The sequence below is a fragment of the Eubalaena glacialis genome, chromosome 10 (genome assembly GCF_028564815.1).
Source record: "Eubalaena glacialis isolate mEubGla1 chromosome 10, mEubGla1.1.hap2.+ XY, whole genome shotgun sequence".
In the NCBI taxonomy this organism is placed as follows: domain Eukaryota; kingdom Metazoa; phylum Chordata; class Mammalia; order Artiodactyla; family Balaenidae; genus Eubalaena; species Eubalaena glacialis.
In genome coordinates this window covers 72,490,174-72,509,888 of record NC_083725.1, presented here as the reverse complement: position 1 = coordinate 72,509,888, position 19,715 = coordinate 72,490,174, and the positions used below count along the sequence as shown (strand labels likewise).

The 19,715-nt window shown below is 56.4% G+C and overlaps 2 protein-coding genes across 2 annotated transcripts in view; both read left to right on the top strand.

Moving 5' to 3' along the window:
• The window catches only part of DCHS1 (dachsous cadherin-related 1), a 34,754-nt gene extending 22,866 nt beyond the window's left edge, over positions 1 to 11,888 (top strand). Inside the window, exons 6-21 of the mRNA XM_061201387.1 lie at positions 124 to 1,149; positions 1,370 to 1,563; positions 1,768 to 1,864; positions 1,967 to 2,124; positions 2,331 to 3,195; positions 3,291 to 3,530; positions 3,625 to 3,750; positions 4,313 to 4,522; positions 5,548 to 6,426; positions 6,551 to 6,664; positions 6,837 to 7,048; positions 7,138 to 7,292; positions 7,484 to 7,614; positions 7,730 to 8,013; positions 8,343 to 8,481; positions 8,814 to 11,888. Of these exons, the coding sequence (XP_061057370.1) occupies positions 124 to 1,149; positions 1,370 to 1,563; positions 1,768 to 1,864; positions 1,967 to 2,124; positions 2,331 to 3,195; positions 3,291 to 3,530; positions 3,625 to 3,750; positions 4,313 to 4,522; positions 5,548 to 6,426; positions 6,551 to 6,664; positions 6,837 to 7,048; positions 7,138 to 7,292; positions 7,484 to 7,614; positions 7,730 to 8,013; positions 8,343 to 8,481; positions 8,814 to 11,425 (7,442 nt within the window). The 3' untranslated portion in view covers positions 11,426 to 11,888. The remainder of the gene's footprint in view (positions 1 to 123; positions 1,150 to 1,369; positions 1,564 to 1,767; positions 1,865 to 1,966; positions 2,125 to 2,330; positions 3,196 to 3,290; positions 3,531 to 3,624; positions 3,751 to 4,312; positions 4,523 to 5,547; positions 6,427 to 6,550; positions 6,665 to 6,836; positions 7,049 to 7,137; positions 7,293 to 7,483; positions 7,615 to 7,729; positions 8,014 to 8,342; positions 8,482 to 8,813) is intronic.
• An 854-nt stretch (positions 11,889 to 12,742) lies between these two features.
• On the top strand, positions 12,743 to 18,363 carry TPP1 (tripeptidyl peptidase 1). Its single transcript, XM_061201386.1, has 13 exons — positions 12,743 to 12,792; positions 12,908 to 12,979; positions 13,242 to 13,381; positions 14,202 to 14,352; positions 14,559 to 14,686; positions 14,783 to 14,961; positions 15,150 to 15,348; positions 15,497 to 15,690; positions 15,929 to 15,993; positions 16,424 to 16,544; positions 16,630 to 16,788; positions 16,955 to 17,080; positions 17,254 to 18,363. Exons 1-13 carry the CDS (start codon positions 12,749 to 12,751, stop codon positions 17,392 to 17,394), a joined length of 1,719 nt encoding a protein of 572 aa, XP_061057369.1. The 5' UTR covers positions 12,743 to 12,748; the 3' UTR covers positions 17,395 to 18,363.
• Positions 18,364 to 19,715: the final 1,352 nt, after the last annotated feature.

The window sequence follows — 19,715 nt, the reverse complement described above, 5'->3', positions numbered from 1 at the left end:
CCCCCTAATACTTTGAAAGGCCCAGGTGTGGGCACTGCCTAGCCCTTTTGGGGATCAGAGTCTGGGCCCCAACTCAATAGGTGCCCCCCATCTCTTTTCTGACCCTTCTTTCCTCTTCCCTAGGTCGCCTGGGGCCTGTGACCCTCACCCTATCAGGTGGGGATCCCCGAGGACTCTTCTCCCTAGATGGGGCCACAGGGCTGTTACAAACGCTTCGAGCTCTGGACCGGGAGCTGCTGGGACCAGTGCTAGAGCTGGAGGTACGGGCAGGCAGTGGAGTGCCCCCGGCTTTCGCTGTAGCTCGGGTGCGTGTGCTGCTGGATGATGTGAATGACAACTCCCCTGCCTTCCCTGCACCTGAAGACACGGTGTTGCTGCCACCAAGCACTGCCCCAGGGACCCCCATCTATACACTGCGGGCTCTGGACCCTGACTCAGGCGTTAACAGTCGAGTCACCTTTACCCTGCTTGCTGGGGGTGGTGGGGCCTTCACTGTGGACCCCACCACAGGCCACATACTGCTTATGGGACCTCTGGGGCCTCCAGGGGGGCCAGCCCATGAACTGGAGCTGGAAGCCCGGGATGGCGGCTCCCCACCCCGCACCAGCCACTTTCGACTGTGGGTGGTGGTACAGGACTTGGGGACCCGTGGGCTGGCTCCCCACTTCGACAGCCCAACCTACCGTGTGGACCTGCCCTCAGGCACCACCCCTGGAACTCAAGTCCTGCAAGTGCAGGCTCGAGCACCAGATGGGGGCCCTGTCACCTACCGCCTTGCAGCAGATGGGCCAAGTAGCCCCTTTGGCCTGGAACCACAGAGTGGGTGGCTATGGGTGCGAGCAGCACTGGACCGTGAGGCCCAGGAGTTATACACACTGAAAGTAATGGCAGTGTCTGGGTCCAAAGCTGAGTTGGGGCAGCAGACAGCCACAGCCACCGTGAGGGTCAGCATCCTCAACCAGAATGACCACAGTCCCCGCTTGTCTGAGGAGCCCACCTTCCTGGCTGTGGCTGAGAACCAGCCCCCAGGGACCAGTGTGGGCCGGGTCTTTGCCACTGACCGAGACTCAGGACCCAATGGACGTCTGACCTACAGCCTGCGACAGCTGTCAGAAGACAGCAAGGCCTTCCGCATCCACCCCCAGACTGGTGAGCACTGGGACCCAAAATCTGAGACCCCATAGCCTCCTCCTCAGACTGGTGAACACCCAGACACGCTCCCCAGAGCCTGGCCATGAGGACCAGGACTGAGCTGGAGTTTTACCCGGGCATTCCCTTCCACACTCCCCAAACCCCGGCCTCTCATGGACCTCAGGCTCTGCATCCCTAGCTACCCCATACATGATTTCTATCTGTCCTGCACTCCCAGGAGAGGTTACCACACTCCAAACTCTGGACCGTGAGCGGCAGAGCAGCTACCAGCTCCTGGTGCAGGTGCAGGATGGGGGGAGCCCACCCCGCAGTGTCACAGGCACCGTACACATTGCAGTGCTCGACCTCAATGACAACAGCCCCACCTTCCTGCAGGCTTCAGGGGCTGCTGGTGGGGGCCTCCCTGTACAGGTATGTGAAGCTGCAGGACTCTGCCCTGAAGAAGTAAGAGGGTATGTGGGTCTCTGCTTAGAGCTGTAAGTAAGAGAGACTGCGTCTTGGAACAGGTTTGAGAGCAAAAAAGGGGCTCTGCCTGCACATAGGTGATGGGAACTCCATCCTGAGTTGTCTCAAGAACAGGAAGGAGACAACTGTAGATGAGCTGTGTTCCCACAGGTACCAGATGGTGTGCCTCCAGGAACACTGGTGACAACTCTGCAGGCCAGGGATCCGGATGAGGGGGAGAATGGAACAATCCTGTACATGCTAACTGGTATGGGGGCTGGAGAGAAGGGAGTTGGTGGGTGATGGCAGGCCCTCATGACATGCCCAGCTCTGGAACCCAAGTCCTCACCCTTCCTCTGCCTGTCCCCAGGTCCTGGCTCAGAGCTCTTCTCTCTGCACCCTCACTCAGGGGAGCTGCTCACTGCAGCACCCCTGATCCGAGCAGAGCGGCCTCACTATGTGCTGACGCTAAGCGCTCACGACCAAGGGAGCCCCCCTCGGAGCTCCAGCCTTCAGCTGCTGGTGCAGGTATGGCTGCCCTTCCTCCAATCTGTCCACGTCTCCTTGGTCACCAGTGTGGGCACCCCCCTCCAAGAGAGCATCTTCCTAAGTCCTTGCACCCTCTCCTCTAGTCAGGCCACTCTGACCGCCCTTCCTGCTACTCAGCAGGCCAGCCCAGATTCCCGTTTACATGGGTCTGCCTGATTCCGTACTCCCTCCTGGGTTCACAACAGGTGCTTCCCTCAGCTCGCTCGGCTGAGCCTCCGCCGGAACCCTCAGACCCAGACCCGGCCGCACCTGTGCCTGTCGTGCTGACCGTGACAGCAGCCGAGGGGCTCCAGCCCGGCTCTCTGTTGGGCTCGGTGGCGCCGCCAGAGGCGGCGGGGGTGGGCGCACTCACCTACACACTGGTGGGCGGCGCCGACCCGGAGGGCACTTTCGCGCTGGACGCGGCGTCTGGGCGCTTGTACCTGGCGCGGCCCCTGGACTTCGAGGCGGGCCCGGCGTGGCGCGCGCTCACAGTGCGCGCCGAGGGGCCGGGAGGCGCGGGCGCGCGGCTGCTGCGAGTGCAGGTACGCGTGCAGGACGAGAACGAGCATGCGCCGGCCTTCGCGCGTGACCCGCTGGCCCTGGCGCTTCCGGAGAACCCAGAGCCGGGCGCAGCGCTGTACACTTTCCGCGCGTCGGACGCCGACGGCCCGGGCCCCAACAGCGACGTGCGCTACCGTCTGCTGCGCCAGGAGCCCCCAGTGCCCGCGCTTCGCCTGGACTCACGCACCGGGGCGCTCAGCGCCCCGAGAGGCCTGGACCGGGAGACCACTCCCGCTCTGCTGCTGCTCGTGGAAGCCACCGATCGGCCTGCCAATGCCAGCCGCCGCCGCGCAGCACGCGTTTCCGCGCGCGTCTTTGTCACGGATGAGAATGACAACGCCCCCGTCTTTGCGTCGCCCTCACGTGTGCGCCTGTCGGAGGATCAGCCGCCGGGGCCCGCAGCGCTGCACGTGGTAGCCCGGGACCCGGACCTGGGCGAGGCTGCACGCGTGTCCTATCGCCTGGCAGCTGGCGGGGACGGCTACTTCCGGCTACACCCCAGTACCGGTGAGTTGGGCCGGGGGTGGGGGTGGGGACGAGGAGGGTGCTGACGTGGGGCGAGTGTTGAGGTTTCCTTCCAACCCGCCCTACCGCTCAACTAGGAGCGCTGTCCGTGGTGCGGTCCCTGGACCGTGAACAGCGAGCTGAGTTCGTGCTGACTGTGGTGGCCTCCGACCATGGCTCCCCGCCGCGCTCAGCCACGCAGCTCCTGACTGTCAGTGTCGCCGACGTCAACGACGAGGCACCCGCTTTCCAACAGCAGGAGTACAGCGTCCTCTTGCGTGAGAACAGCCCGCCTGGCACATCTCTGCTCACTCTGCGGGCAACCGACCCAGACCTGGGTAAGGCCTGAGGGGATGAGTTGAAAGAGGGATGGACTGGGTCAAGAAAGGGTATATTCACCCTCTGATCTTCCCCCACGCTGCTCCTCCTCAGGGGCCAATGGGCAAGTGACTTATGGAGGCATCTCTGGCGAAAGCTTCTCCCTGGACCCAGACACTGGAGTTCTTACAACTCTTCGGGCCCTGGATCGGGAGGAGCAGGAGGAGATCAATCTGACAGGTATACGTTGACAGGATGCCCACAGCCTGAGGTGTTGTAAACAGCAGTGTTACATGGGCAGGACCCCCAAAGTACATTTTATAAGCTTCCACCTCTTACAGCACAGTTTCTATTATATTTTTAATTCTTTTGGGGAGTCAAGAGTTTGGCAGAGTCCAAGTTGAACTGCCATCTAGGCTGTCACCAGTGTGATCACACTAACTCTCAAATGCGTAATGTCACAGCTATGCCCTCTAGGATTCCCTCAGATTACACTGCAGCCATTTAACAGAGTAGCATGTGGATATTGAGTACCAGAGAGATTAAGTAACTTGCTTAGGCTAACACAGCTTGGAAGTGGCAGAGCTGGGACTTGAACTCAGATCTTTTGTTACCTCATTTAGTGCCTTTTCTGTCACACCACCACATAAACGTATGTGTGCCTGTGTGCTTGTGGGGTGTGGAGAGAGGGACATATTCTGATTTTTGTGTGCACCTGGTGAACACATGTGAACACTATGTGGTGTGGATTCCTCCATGGGATGAGAGCAGGCTAGATCTCACTGATTTTGCTTCCCGATAGTGTATGCCCGGGATGGGGGCTCGCCTCCGCTGTTGACCCATGTCACAGTGCGAGTGGCTGTGGAGGATGAGAATGACCACGCCCCAACCTTTGGGAGTGCCCATCTCTCCCTGGAGGTGCCTGAGGGCCAGGACCCACAGACCCTTACCACGCTGCGGGCCTCTGACCCGGATGTGGGAGCCAACGGGCAGCTGCAGTACCGCATCCTGGGTGAGAACCTTCCCGCACCCACTTGCCCAGGTGTACTCCTTGTTGGCCTGTGTCAGACCCAGTGTGCCCGGGTCTCCTTTTCCTTCTCTTTATGTTTCTGTGTCTCCAAGCATCTATTTCTGTGCCCCTCCAGTTCTTGATCTCCTCTTTGTCTCTTTTTATCTTTTTGTTTCTTTTCTTTCTTTTTCTTTCTTGATTGTCTCTCCCTGTAGAGCAGTTGTTCTCAAACTTTTTCGTCTCAGGAACCCTTAACATTCTTAATTTTTGAGAACTGTAAAGAACTTTGGCTTATATGATATCAGCATTTATTGATATAATAAAATGTGAAATAATAATTTAATAAATATATAATAAACAAATTATATCAGTATTTACAATATTTGATATTAAAGATGAGAAAATTTTAAAATATCATTGCAAAACAAGCCAATGAAGTATACCACTTGCCGTATTTCTGCATAGGCCCAAGGAAATTTTAGGGTTTCAACTAACAATTTGTTGGACAGTAATGAGGTTACAAAGATTATAGCTGGTATAACTGAACGCAAGCCAGCAAAAACTGAGTGAATCTCTGAAAACGACACATATTTATGCTCTAAGCTTTCTACCTAGAATATTCTGGGAAACACAAGACTACACAAGCACACACATTCCATTAACCATCCAAGTCATGATGTCATCACATGTCAGGTAGCATCTGGACCCCACTCTGCATTTGTGAGTTGATGAGAATGAAAAAGTCATATAATGTCTTAGTATTACTATGAAAATAGTTTTGATCTTATGTACTCCCCAAAAGGGTCTCAGGGGAATCCCTGGGGTCCGCAGACCACACTCTTAGAAAAGCTACTTTGCAGTATCTTTCTTTACCTTCTGTGTTTCTCTTTGTTTCTCTGCCTTTATCCTACTTTCCCTCTTTTCTCTCTCCCTCTCTCTTTCTCTTTCTTTGCCAGGTTGCCTGTAAATCACCCCCACTCCCATGGGCTGACACATGTATGTTTATGTGTGCATGCCTGTCTCTGCAGATGGGGACCCATCAGAAGCCTTTGTCCTGGACGTAGCTTCTGGGGAGTTTGGCACCATGAGGCCACTAGACCGGGAGGTGGAGCCAGCATTCCAGCTGCAGATAGAAGCCCGGGACGGAGGCCAGCCAGCTCTCAGTGCTACTCTGCTTGTGACAGTGACAGTGCTGGATGCTAATGACCATGCCCCCGCCTTCCCTGTGCCTGCCTACTCTGTGGAGGTGCCTGAGGATGCACCTGCAGGGACCCTGCTGCTGCAGCTACAGGCTCATGATCCTGATGCTGGGCCCAATGGCCGTGTGACCTACTACCTGGGTGCAGGTGCAGCAGGAGCCTTCCTGCTGGAGCCCAGCTCTGGGGAATTGCGCACAGCCACAGCCCTGGACAGAGAGCAGTGTCCCAGTTATGCCTTTACCGTGAATGCAGTGGATGGGGCAGCTGCTGGGCCCCTAAGCACCACGGTGCCTATCACCATAATGGTGCGCGATGTCAATGACCACGCGCCCACCTTCCCCACCAGTCCCCTGAGGCTGCGCCTGCCCCGCCCAGGCCCTAGCCTCAGCACCCCAACCCTGGCTCTGGCCACTCTGCGAGCTGAAGACCGTGACGCTGGTGCCAATGCCTCCATCCTATACCGGCTGGCAGGCACACCACCTCCTGGCACCACTGTGGACTCTTACACTGGTGAAATCCGTGTGGCCCGCTCCCCTGTATCCCTGGGTCCCCAGGATCGTGTCCTCTTCATCGTGGCAACCGACCTTGGCCGTCCAGCTCGCTCTGCCACTGGTGTGGTCATTGTTGGGCTGCAGGGGGAGTCTGAGCGTGGACCCCGCTTTCCCCGGGCTAGTAGCGAAGCCATGCTCCGTGAGAATGCACCCCCAGGTGGGTGCCCAACCATGTCTCCCAGCTTTGTATGCCTGGATGGGTTGGGGTTACTAACTAAAAATAGTCCCCAGACTCCCTCAGTCTAGTGCTCACATTTCAACCAATATCATCCCCTCTGCAGGGACTCCCATTGTCTCCCCCAAGGCTATCCATACAGGGGGCTCAAGTGGACCCATCACATACAGCATTCTCAGTGGGAATGAGAAAGGGACATTCTCCATCCAGCCTAGTACAGGTAAGGGGCAGGAGCAGGGGGCTCTGTGAGGGGACAGGCTCCTGGCGGGGCTCCTCTTTGGGCCCGAAGAGACTCTGGTTGGGGAGAGGCTGCCCTTGAGTAGCAGGCCTCAGACAGGGAGGCTCTAGGGCAACCAAGAGGTCTGTCAGTGATACATTCCACCTCCCTCCAGGAGCCGTCACAGTTCGCTCAGCAGAGGGGCTGGACTTTGAGGCAAGCCCACGGCTGCGACTGGTGCTGCAGGCGGAGAGTGGAGGAGCCTTTGCCTTCTCCGTGCTGACCCTAACCCTGCAAGATGCCAATGACAATGCTCCCCGCTTCCTGCGGCCCCACTACGTGGCCTTCTTGCCTGAGTCCAGGCCCTTGGAGGGACCCCTGCTGCAGGTGTGGGGTGTGACGGGAAGATGGGGGGCAGGGCTGGGCGGACTTTGTCTGTGGCCAGCCCAGTGCCAGCAGCCTCCTACTTTCACCAGGTCGAAGCAGATGACCTGGATCAAGGCCCCAGTGGACAGATCTCCTACAGTCTGGCCGCATCCCAGCCAGCCCGGGGATTGTTCCATGTAGACTCAGCCACAGGCACTATCACTACCACAGCTATCCTGGACCGTGAGATCTGGGCCGAAACACGGTGAGGCTTGGGTCTGTAGACCCTGAGACTCTGTCCCAGGTCCATCCGGTTTCGAGCCCCGCATTGAATCCCCTTCAATCCCTAGGCCATGTCCTGAGTTCCCCACCCCCCAGCCTGTCCTGAGCCCTCCTATCCCTGCACAAGGTTCTCCCTTATCCCCAGGCCCCACCCCGATTGTGCTCTGTGTTCAGGCTGGTGCTGATGGCCACAGACAGAGGAAGCCCAGCCCTGGTAGGCTCAGCTACCCTGACGGTGATGGTCATCGACACCAATGACAATCGCCCCACCATCCCCCAGCCCTGGGAGCTCCGAGTGTCGGAAGGTGAGGACTGGGTAAAGTGAGAGGTACAAAGGGTGGTAGGGAAGCACTTTTCCCCACTCTGGGGCTCCAGGGGCCTCTGGGACCATGCCAAACACACTTGTCCCATGTATTGCAGATGCACTATTGGGCTCAGAGATTGCACAGGTAACAGGGAATGATGTGGACTCAGGACCAGTACTGTGGTATGTGCTGAGCCCTTCTGGGCCTCAGGATCCCTTCAGTGTAGGCCGCTATGGTGGCCGCCTCTCCCTCACGGGCCCCTTGGATTTCGAGCAGCGTGACCGCTACCACCTGCAGCTCCTGGCACATGACGGGCCTCACGAGGGCCGTGCCAACCTCACGGTGCTCGTGGAGGATGTCAATGACAATGCACCCGCCTTCTCACAGACCCTCTACCAGGTACTGATGCCCCCACCTCTGGGCCCAAGGTTGTTCACAACGGAGGGGAGTGACAAGGCTAGAAGGATCTGAGGTGGGCTGGATGCCGGGACTGACTTGGGGACGGATCTTTGGGGATATAAGAGCAGCCTTATAAGTCCTGGGAACTGTGTCCAGGTTCTTCATCCAGTGCCCACAAATGGGGGAAGGTGCACAATCCAAATTCTAAGGGGTAGATGGGCTCCAAGCTGGGACGGATGCCAAGCGGAGCTCATGAGACCAAGCTCCAGAACATAGGCTGAGTGGGCAGCTGGGATGCTTGGCCATAAACCCTTGTCCTCACACCTCAGGTGATGCTGCTTGAGCACACACCCCCAGGCAGTGCCATTCTCTCCGTCTCTGCCACTGACCGGGACTCAGGTGCCAATGGTCATGTCTCCTACCACCTGGCTTCCCCTGCTGAGGGCTTCAGTGTTGACCCCAACAACGGTGCGTCCTTCCTGGGATCTACCCCCTTATCCTTGACTGTGCTGGGCCATGTTTTGACCTCATTCCTGGAATTTCTTGCCTGAACCCTTAACTCCTAGATCTCTGACCCAGGGAGGACATTTTCCGCCCTTTGTCTCTATTTTAAGCACTGTCCTGACTGCATGCCTAGAAGCCATTCTCTGAATCCTGGAGGCCACTCCGTAATCTCCTAGCACACAGGCCACTCCCTGAAGTCTGACTTACAAGGCCATTTCCCAGTCCCCGAAGGGTCACTCTGCTCACCCACAGCCTCTGCTGATGGCATATTTCTCTTCATTCCCTTCTCATCTCAGGGACCTTGTTCACAACAGTGGGGACGATGGCCTTGGGCCATGAAGGGCCAGGAGTGGTGGACGTGGTGCTGGAAGCACGAGATCATGGGACGCCGGCTCGGGCAGCACGCACCACAGTGCACGTGCAGCTGCAGGACCAGAACGACCATGCCCCGAGCTTCACGTTGCCACACTACCGTGTGGCAGTAACTGAAGATCTGCCCCCTGGTTCCACCCTGCTCACCCTGGAGGCCACAGATGCCGACGGAAGCCGCACCCACGCCACCGTGGACTACAGCATTGTCAGTGGCAACCGGGGCCGAGTCTTCCAGCTGGAACCCCGGCTGGCTGAGGCTGGGGAGGGTGATGGATTAGGCCCCCGGGCCCTGGGCTGCCTGGTGTTGCTTGAGCCTCTAGACTTCGAAAGCCTAACCCAGTACAATCTAACTGTGGCTGCAGCTGACCGGGGGCAGCCACCTCGAAGCTCATCTGTGCCGGTCACCGTCACTGTGCTGGATGTCAATGATAACCCACCTGTCTTCACCCGAGCATCCTACCGTGTGGCAGTACCTGAGGACACACCTGTTGGAGCCGAGCTGCTGCACGTGGAGGCCTCCGACGCTGACCCAGGCCCGCATGGCCTTGTGCGTTTCACCCTCAGCTCAGGCGACCCTTTTGGGCTCTTTCAGCTGGATGAGAGCTCGGGTGACTTGCGACTGGCCCACCCCTTGGACTGTGAGACCCAAGCTCGACATCAGCTTGTCGTGCGGGCTGCCGACCCTGCCGGGGCACACTTTGCTCTGGCACCAGTGACCATCGAGGTCCAGGATGTGAATGACCACAGGCCGGCCTTCCCTCTGAGCTTGCTCAGCACCAGCCTGGCAGAGAACCAGCCTCCAGGCACTCTCGTGACTACTCTGCACGCGATCGATGGGGATGCTGGGGCTTTCGGAAGGCTCCGCTACAACCTGCTGGAGGCTGGGCCAGGGCCTGAGGGCCGTGAGGCATTTGCGCTGAACAGCTCAACAGGGGAGCTGCGGGCACGAGTGGCCTTTGACTATGAGCACACAGGAAGCTTCCAGTTGCTGGTGGGTGCTACCGACGCTGGGAATTTGTCAGCCTCAGTCACTGTGTCAGTGCTGGTGACTGGTGAGGATGAGTATGACCCGGTATTCTTGGCTCCAGCTTTCCACTTCCAAGTGCCAGAGGGTGCCCGGCGTGGCCACAGCCTGGGTCACGTGCAGGCCACAGACGAGGATGGAGGTGCTGATGGCCTGGTGCTCTATTCCCTTGCCACCTCTTCCCCCTATTTTGGTATCAACCAGACTACAGGTGCCCTGTACCTGCGGGTGGACAGCCGGGCACCAGGCAGCGGAACAGGCACCTCTGGGGGTGGGGGCCGGACCCGACGTGAGGCACCACGGGAGCTGAGGCTGGAGGTGGTAGCACGGGGGCCTCTGCCTGGTTCCCGGAGTGCCACGGTGCCCGTAACTGTGGACATCACCCACACTGCACTGGGCCTGGCACCTGACCTCAACCTGCTATTGGTGGGGGCTGTGGCGGCCTCCCTGGGAGTCGTGGTGGTGCTCGCATTGGCAGCCCTGGTCCTAGGGCTGGTGCGGGCCCGGAGCCGCAAGGCTGAGGCGGCACCTGGGCCGATGTCACAGGCAGCACCCCTGGCCAGTGGTTCTCTACAGAAACTGGGCCGAGAGCCACCCAGCCCACCGCCTTCAGAGCACCTGTATCACCAGACTCTCCCCAGCTATGGTGGGCCAGGAGCTGGAGGACCCTACCCCCGTGGTGGCTCCCTGGACCCTTCACACTCAAGCGGCCGAGGCTCAGCGGAGGCTGCAGAGGATGACGAGATCCGCATGATCAACGAGTTCCCCCGTGTGGCCAGTGTGGCTTCCTCTCTGGCTGCCCGTGGCCCTGACTCCGGCATCCAGCAGGATGCAGATGGACTGAGTGACACATCCTGCGAGCCACCTGCCCCCGACACCTGGTATAAGGGCCGCAAGGCAGGGCTGCTGCTGCCGGGTGCAGGGGCCACTCTGTACCGAGAAGAGGGCCCCCCAGCCGCTGCCACAGCCTTCTTGGGGGGCTGTGGCCTAAGCCCTGCACCCACTGGGGACTATGGCTTTCCAGCAGATGGCAAGCCATGTGTGGCAGGAGCACTGACGGCCATTGTGGCTGGTGAGGAGGAGCTCCGTGGCAGCTATAACTGGGACTACCTGCTGAGCTGGTGCCCTCAGTTCCAGCCGCTGGCCAGCGTCTTCACAGAGATCGCCCGGCTCAAGGATGAGGCTCGGCCATGTCCCCCGGCTCCCCGTATTGACCCACCACCCCTCATCACTGCCGTGGCCCACCCAGGAGCCAAGTCTGTGCCCCCCAAGCCAGCCAGCACGGCTACAACCCGGGCCATCTTCCCACCAGCCTCTCACCGCTCCCCCATCAGCCATGAAGGTTCCCTGTCCTCAGCTGCCATGTCCCCCAGCTTCTCACCCTCACTGTCTCCTCTGGCTGCTCGCTCACCTGTTGTCTCACCATTTGGGGTGGCCCAGGGCCCCTCAGCCTCAGCACTGAGTGCAGAGTCCGGCCTGGAGCCACCCGATGACACGGAGCTGCATATCTAGCTGTGGCCCGGGCTGGGCCCCGACCTGGGATGCGCACAGTGTCCCCAATGCAGGCCCCATCTGAGCCTGCCCTGGGCAGCCTCGGACCATGATTGGCCGCGGGGGAGGCCAGCTCCCCACCCCAGAGTCCTCCAGTGGGGACAGGTCTCACGTCTCACCCCGGCCCTGTCAGAGCACCAGCACCACGAGGCCCTGTTGGGCACTGACCTGTGGCCAGGTCCAGTGTGGAGAGAAAGATGATGAAGGAGGCAGCAGCCCTGGGTCCTCCTCAGTGAGGGCTTCTTGCCCTGTGCCAGCACCCTGAGATGGAGCTGAGACTTTATTTATTGGGGGGTAGGGGGAATGGGGGCAGTCCCTCTAACTTGTTTGGGCCCAGCTCCTTTGGGTTCCACTGACACCCCTGCCCCTGCCCAGAATCAAGTGCCAATTCTCACTCTGGAGCCTTAATAAACTGCAGTTTGTATCCAGTGTCTGGCTCTGTTCTTTGGGGGCCGTAGGGGTGGGGGGATGATGGGAAGGCACCTGGCACACTGTGGACACCTCAGAAGTCACAGAAGGTGGTGGACATAGGAGCATCTAGGGTGGGAGCGAGTGGGGATGGCACTGGGAGCCCGAGCCCAGCCTGAGGCTGACTATCACATCTCTCTGCAGTCGACCTTTCCCTCTAACGTGGGCAGGAGGCCAGAAGACGGCAGACAGCAGGGGCTTGCTTGTGGCAGTGACCTAGAGAGGGATTGGCTGGCTGGGGAGAGATCTTGGAGATGACCAGCTCTAGGCCTGAGGGTCTTCAGGGAGGTGGGGGTGGGTACAAGAGCAGCCACGTGGTGTATTTGTTTTCCGTGGGGCCCCTATATACTCGCGTGTAATAAGAGCTCACATGTGTTGAGCCTTTGCCATGTGAGGCTCTCTGCTGAGGGGTTTGCCTGCTTTACCTCTGTAAATTTTCACTGCAACCCTCTGAGGCAGAGCACTTTTAACATAATAGTCTCCATATTCTACATGAAGAAACCTAGGCTCCGAGAAGTTAAGTGACTTTCTGATATCATACAGCTAGTAAGAACCTGGGTCTGTGGGTCTGTGGGCCTCCAAAGCCCCTTTCTTAAGCACCCCCTACACGGTGGTGAGTCCTGGATTCTGGCAGCAGGCAGGGAGCCCTGAGCTTACCCAGGGTTTGACAGTCCACAGAGGGAGAATCCGAGGGGCAGCACCTCCCCTTCTTCAGCATTCAGGACCACCCATTCAAGGGAGGAGCCAGCATCGTCACTAGTTTCTAGGCCGAGACGGGTGGGGGTGGTGCGCTATAGGGCTCATGTGATCTGTCACATGACAGCGGATCTGCAGAAAGGCAGAATGGGCCCCCGAGCCTGGTAAGAAACTATGGGGCCCTGGGAGAAGGGAATCATGTTGGAGGGAGTATATGTTGGAGGGTGGGAACACAATGACAGTCCAGCTCCTGCTGAAACCCATGTGCTGCCCCTGCAGCCTCCTAGGGCTCCTTGCCCTCTTTGTCGCCGGCAAATGCAGTTACAGCCCGGAGCCTGACCAGCAGCGGACGTGAGTTGACTTAGCACTGACACCCCCTACCCCATGGCCTCTCCTGTACCCGTTTTCCTGGTTCTAGCCTCCCTCACCCCCCTTACCAGCTCCTGGTACCCACTCCATAGCCTTATTCCCAGGTTCCCAGACTCAGTCCCCGATAATCCACCTCCTGTGATCCATATCTGCTTCTGGAATCCTCCCCAAGGTCTAGGTCTAATGCTGAACCTTCCCATCCCTACTCTAATGAAGGCCATGTGCCTGACCCCTGACCCTGCAGGCTGCCACCAGGCTGGGTGTCTCTGGGCCGTGTGGACCCTGAGGAAGAGCTGAGTCTCACGTTTGCCCTGAGACAGCAGAACCTGGAGAGACTGTCCGAGCTGGTGCAGGCTGTGTCGGACCCCGGCTCTTCTCGCTACGGTGCCTGATGGGACTGGGGGCGGGATGTGGGATGCAGTGGAGGGACACAGGACTGGGCTGAGCGTGGGACGGTGCAGGTCATGTCAGGGACGTGCTCTTGGGGCCTGTCGAGGGGGTGGTATAGGACAGATGAATGGCAGTGACCCTTATTAAAGAGTTTCTGAATTGGAACTAGAGTGTCCAAAACTAATTCACATTCTTTCCTCCAAAACTTTCCACCTCTGTTCATCAGGCTAAAAAACTGAAAGTGGGTATGGTTAAGAGCACAGGCTTGGTGATCAGATCTGGATTCAAATTCTGACTCTACTCTTTACCAACTACCAGACAAACGGGGAAGTAGCATCCAGTACATATAAGTGCTCATTACCTCAAATTTCACCTCCCCCCACTAAATTCACTCTCATTTACTCCTCCATTCGACCCTAAGGCTGCCAGTTCCAGCTCTGAAATACGCCACTGTCTCACCATTCCTTGTTGCCACCAACTCAGTTGATTACTCTTTCAGCTGGACTGCTGCCAGCCCCCTCACTGGTCTGCAGTCCCTTCCCCTCCACTCTTCTCCCTACTTTACTCCCCACTCTGCTCCAGAAGGTCCATGTTTTGCTCCAATGGTCAAGCTGGATTGTGGGCTTCCCCTGCTGGAAGCCCTTCGTGGTGAGGGGGGCAATCTAAGGTTCACCCAGGAGGTGTATGCATGATCCACACAGGAGAGCAGTGACTCGCCATCATGTTAAGCTCCAATGTCTCCTGGTTAAGGTTCAAAAAGGGCAACTTAGAAAAGCAAGGAATGAAGGCAAAAGCCTCTCCTGAATCCCTGCAGGAAAGTACCTGACCCTAGAGGATGTGGCTGAACTGGTCCGGCCATCACCACTGACCCTCCACACAGTCCAAAAATGGCTTTTGGCTGCTGGAGCCCGGAACTGCCACTCAGTGACCACACAGGACTTTCTGACTTGCTGGCTGAGTGTCCGGTAAGAGGGAATAATTGCCTCATGGAGGGCACCAATCATCCCATCAGGGAGATTTGTCACCGCAGTGGAAGGGAGCTGAGAGCTTGCCAGGGCCTGTGGGTGAAAACACGTGGGGAGATAACGACCAACTGCCCAGTGATGCTCAGGCAGCCTCCTCTGCTCTGTTCCATGCTTTCTGACCTCTGTTCTCTGATCTCTGACTTCAGACAAGCAGAGCTGCTGCTCTCTGGGGCTGAGTTTCATCGCTATATGGGGGGACCTGCAGAGACCCATGTTGTAAGGTCCCTACGTCCCTACCGGCTCCCGAAGGCCTTGGCCTCCCACGTGGACTTTGGTAACACCCAGGGGGGTTGGTGGTGGGGGGGGTCAGTGATAAAATGGGGGTTGGAGGCTAAAGGATCTCTTCCTCAAGCCTGACTCCTCCCCACAGTGGGGGGGCTGCACCGCTTTCCCCCGACATCAACCCTGAGGCAACGCCCCGAGCCACAGGTGCCAGGTACTGTTGGCCTGCACCTGGGGGTGACCCCATCTGTGATCCGTGAGCGTTACAACTTGACGGCACAAGACGTGGGCTCTGGCACGACCAACAACAGTCAAGCCTGCGCCCAGGTGAGCCACGCAGAGAGCCTCAGGGTCCTTACCGCCTCCCCAAGGTGCCTGACCAGCCTGGGGCTGACTCTCTGACTCTAACCCCTGGGCTCTCACCCCCAATCCTGTGATCTGGGACAGTATCCCCTGACCTGACCCTTGGGGCTGTGTCCTCTGACCCATGATATCTGCTCTGATACCCTCCATAGTTCCTGGAGCAGTATTTCCATGACTCAGACCTGGCTGAGTTCATGCACCTCTTCGGTGGGAACTTTGCACACCAGGCATCAGTAGCCCGTGTGGTCGGACAGCAGGGCCGGGGCCAGGCCGGAATCGAGGCCAGCCTAGATGTGGAGTACCTGATGAGTGCTGGCGCCAACATCTCCACCTGGGTCTACAGTAGCCCTGGTACTGCCAAGGGGACTGGCTGGCGGGGATAGAGGTGGGGGTGAGTGGTGATCTTTGCATCCCCAAGGGAATCCCATGAGCTACAGGGAGATCCTGACAATCTCCCAAATGACTGCCCTTGTGCCCTCTTCTCCAAAAAAAAATCCAGGCCGGCATGAGTCACAGGAGCCCTTCCTGCAGTGGCTCCTGCTGCTTAGTAATGAGTCAGCCCTGCCACATGTGCACACCGTGAGCTACGGAGATGATGAGGACTCCCTCGGCAGCGCCTACATCCAGCGGGTCAACACCGAGCTCATGAAGGCTGCTGCTCGGGGTCTCACCCTGCTCTTTGCCTCAGGTGACCTCCTACTCTAAACTTAGACCCCCACACCCACCCAGCCTCAGAACTTTGACCCCGCAGTGACTCCTGGACCTGATCTCTATCTCATAATCTGAACTCAACAGGGACCACTGACCTGACCTCAACTCTGACCTCTTGCAGTATTGACTAACACTTGAATTTCCTCTCTGACATCTGAACCCACATTCCAAGCTCTGACCAATTAAACTGAGTGGCAAACTTGTCTCTCTCCCAGGTGACAGTGGGGCTGGGTGTTGGTCTGTCTCTGGAAGACACCAGTTCCGTCCCAGCTTCCCTGCCTCCAGGTAAGCATCCCAGCCCACCACTTACCTGTGACCACCAATTCATCTATGACCTCATGATCTGGAACCTTTGTCTTGATCGCACCAGGTGCTCCTGTGGCTCAACCCTCAACTTTACCTGCACCCCCCTCTTCTTCCTGTAGGTCGCAGGCCCCGAGTCTCCTGAGTAGGACATAGCTCCCAGTGTTCCGCTTCCTCAGTCCCCAGGCATTTTAGGGGGAGATTTGGTGGGTATTCCGTAGGGAAAAGTGTGCACAGTCACCTCAGGCCATGCCTTGAGGGCCCAAAATCTCTCAGTCATCCCCACGTACATACTTCACCAGAGTGCTTCCCCAGTCCCTCCAGCAAGACCCAGACCCATACTCACCCATCCCCATGCATTTTGGAGGTGCCCTTAGGACCCTGCAATCTGAGTGCTGTCTTCTGCCCTCAGCCCCTATGTCACCACGGTGGGAGGCACATCCTTCCAGAATCCTTTCCGAGTCACAGATGAGGTTGTTGACTATATCAGTGGTGGCGGCTTCAGCAATGTGTTCCGACGGCCTTCATACCAGGTACGTGTGTGTTTGTGTGGATGGAGGGGGGGACGGGTGGGATCCTCAGTGCAGCAGATGATACTCACTCAAGAATGCCTTTTAGGAGGAAGCTGTAGCCCAGTACCTGAGCTCCAGTCCCCACTTGCCACCATCCAGTTACTTCAATGCCAGCGGCCGTGCCTACCCAGACGTGGCTGCACTCTCTGATGGCTACTGGGTGGTCAGCAACCGTGTGCCCATTCCATGGGTGTCTGGCACCTCGGTGAGAATTAGCCTGGCTCCAAACCCCCACCCAGGGACTACCCGCACCCTCCACCCCCAAGACCTTACACCCAGAACCCTGACTCCTCAGAGACCTCTGATCCATCCCTCCCAAAAGTCCAATCACTCTGAACCCCTAACCTCTACTTGTACCCTCACCCTTGCAGGCCTCTACTCCAGTGTTTGGGGGACTCCTATCCCTGATAAATGAACACAGAATCCTCAGAGGCCTCCCCCCTCTTGGTTTTCTCAACCCACGGCTCTACCAGCAGCATGGGGCAGGGCTCTTTGATGTGAGTATGGAAGAGAGGGGTGTGGCCACTTTCGTAAGAGTATGTCGAGTGCTAAGATGAACTTGAGGACAATTCTGATGGGGTGGGATAGCCTCTGGAATGTGAATACAAGGTGAGGTGCTGCAGTCTGCTAGTATCAGCAAGCCGGGATCTGATGCCCACCTTCTCCCTAGGTAACACGTGGCTGCCATGAGTCCTGTCTGAATGAAGAGGTGGAGGGTCAAGGTTTCTGCTCTGGCCCTGGCTGGGATCCTGTGACAGGCTGGGGAACACCCAACTTCCCAGCTCTGCTGAAGACACTAATTAACCCTTGATCCTTTCTTGCTAGAAGAGTGGGCCTGTCCACTGCCCCACAGCTGGTGGCTCGGTCCCTGATTCTGCACTGTTGGAAGCCCTGCTAAACCCTCAACTGTTGACTGCCGCAGCTTATCTCCCTAACCCAGAAATGCTGTGAGCTTGACTTCACTCCCAACGCTACCTGCTCCCTTATACTCAGGTCCCCCTGCCCCTGCCCCAGGTTCCTCTACAGATGCTATAACCTGCACTGTTTGGGAGCCTCCCCCGCACACCGCCCCCCCTTCCATTTTTTCTTTTTTTTTTTTCAACTTTTTTTTTTCAGTTGTTTACACTGTCTGTGTAGTACACTATTTCACTTCATCTTCACTCCTCAATTCATTGCCATGAGACCTCTGCTCTTACTTTTTCACTCTTTCCTCCCCTGAGAAACACTGAGAAATGAAGGCCTCCCTGCTGCTTCATCCAGTGGACACTTCCCAATCTTTGCTTTGTGGGCTCTCTGTCACAGTAGTCTACTGCCTCTCCTTCCTTAGTGTCCAGGGCTTAACTTCTCCTCTGACCACTCCCTATTCCTCCTTCATCCCTCTTCCCTCTTTCTCTTTCTCCGCTTCCTCATCGAATGTTGTTGTATTTCATTGCTCCATCCTTAAGTCTTTTGCTCTTCTCGCTCTACTCATTGACCCTGGAACAAATCAATCACTGGCATCCACAGCCATCACCATCTCACTATATCAGACTTTTTATCCAACAGTGATTGATACCTCAAAAGTAATATGTGTGATACTCAATATTTCATCTCCCTTCTTCCCAATCCCAAACTGTTCTCTTCTGTTTCTTCTTTGTAAATGACACTATGCTTCTTCCAACCAAGCCAGAAACCTAAAGTGTCATCCTAGACTCCCTTTTCCTCACCTCCTCCCATCATCATCTTCAATCAACAAGTCCTACTGACTTTACCTCTTAAATATATCTTTATCAATCCACAAGTCCTGCCATTTGTATTTCCTAAGTATATCTAGAACTCATCGAATTCTCTCCATCGCTACTGCTACTACATTAGCCCTGAGCCACGTTCCCTCTCCTCTGAATTGAGGAGGCCCTTGCAAGAAGTGTCCTTACTTTCCGCCCTTCCCTAAACCATCTACCAGAGTAAGATGCAAATCCCATAAGGTCATTCACTTGATTAAGACCCTTCAAAGATTACTGGATATAGTTTAGGCTTTTTATCATGACTTAAAAACCTAATCCCTTACTTGCCATTTGTTCCTGAGTAACAAATTGTTTATCCTTTCCTGCCCTCCCCACAGACACTTTCACTTTTGCTCAAGATATTCTGGGCCCTAACATTACACCTGGCTCCCTTTGCCTGGTTGATTTCCAGAATTCTTTTGAGACTCAGAAGTCACCTTCTCGTGTGAACCTTTTGGCTCCCTGAAACTAGTTGATTTTGGTATGACAGAAAAATCCTAGATTCTTGAAAACAAACCTGTTTGATTCTTGGTTCTGATGTAGACTAGGCGAGAGCCTTGGGCAAGTAAGTTCAACTCTCTGAGCCTTTTTCCTCATCTGTTAAGTGAGGATATTGATACCTGCCTTTAATATTCAGGGAATCATTAAATGGGATAAAGTTAATAGAATGCCTGACACACAGATATAGGCAGCAGCTGCTAGTTCCCTTCCTCCCTTGCACTGTACACTCTGTGTCTACCTCTAGTATTTAAACCCCCATATATTGTTGAAATGGCCAGTTTAACTGTTTGCCTCCCTTTCCAAGACTATTGGTGCCTAGAGGACTAGAATCTTGTCCTACTTAACTTTGTATTTGCAGGCCCTAGCTCAGGACTGGCAAATAGGAATTAAATAAATGTTTGCTGCATTGAAAACCCCACTCTTTCACTAGCTGTGATTTTGCATATCTTGTTTATTCAGGCTGAAAGACAGCCGTCCCTCTGTATCCTCACATACCACAGCCACAGATTCAACCAACCATGAATTGATATTAAAAAAAAAAAAATTCCAGGAAGTTATAAAAAGCAAAACTTGAATTTACCAGCAACCATTTACATAGCATTTACATTGTATTAGATATTATAAGTAATCTAGAGATGATTTAAAGTATACAGTGCAAATACTATGCCATTTCATATAAGGGACTTGAGCATCCATGGGTTTTGGTATCCAGGGCGGGGGGGGGGGGGGGGGGGGAGGGGGTTGAGGGGAGGGTCCTGGAACCAATCCTGCCCACCCCTCACTACCTATACGGAGGGTGGACTGTACCTCCCTCCCCATCTGCAGCAGCACTGAGTTCTCCTGTTGCCCTCACTTCTTTGGGCAGCTG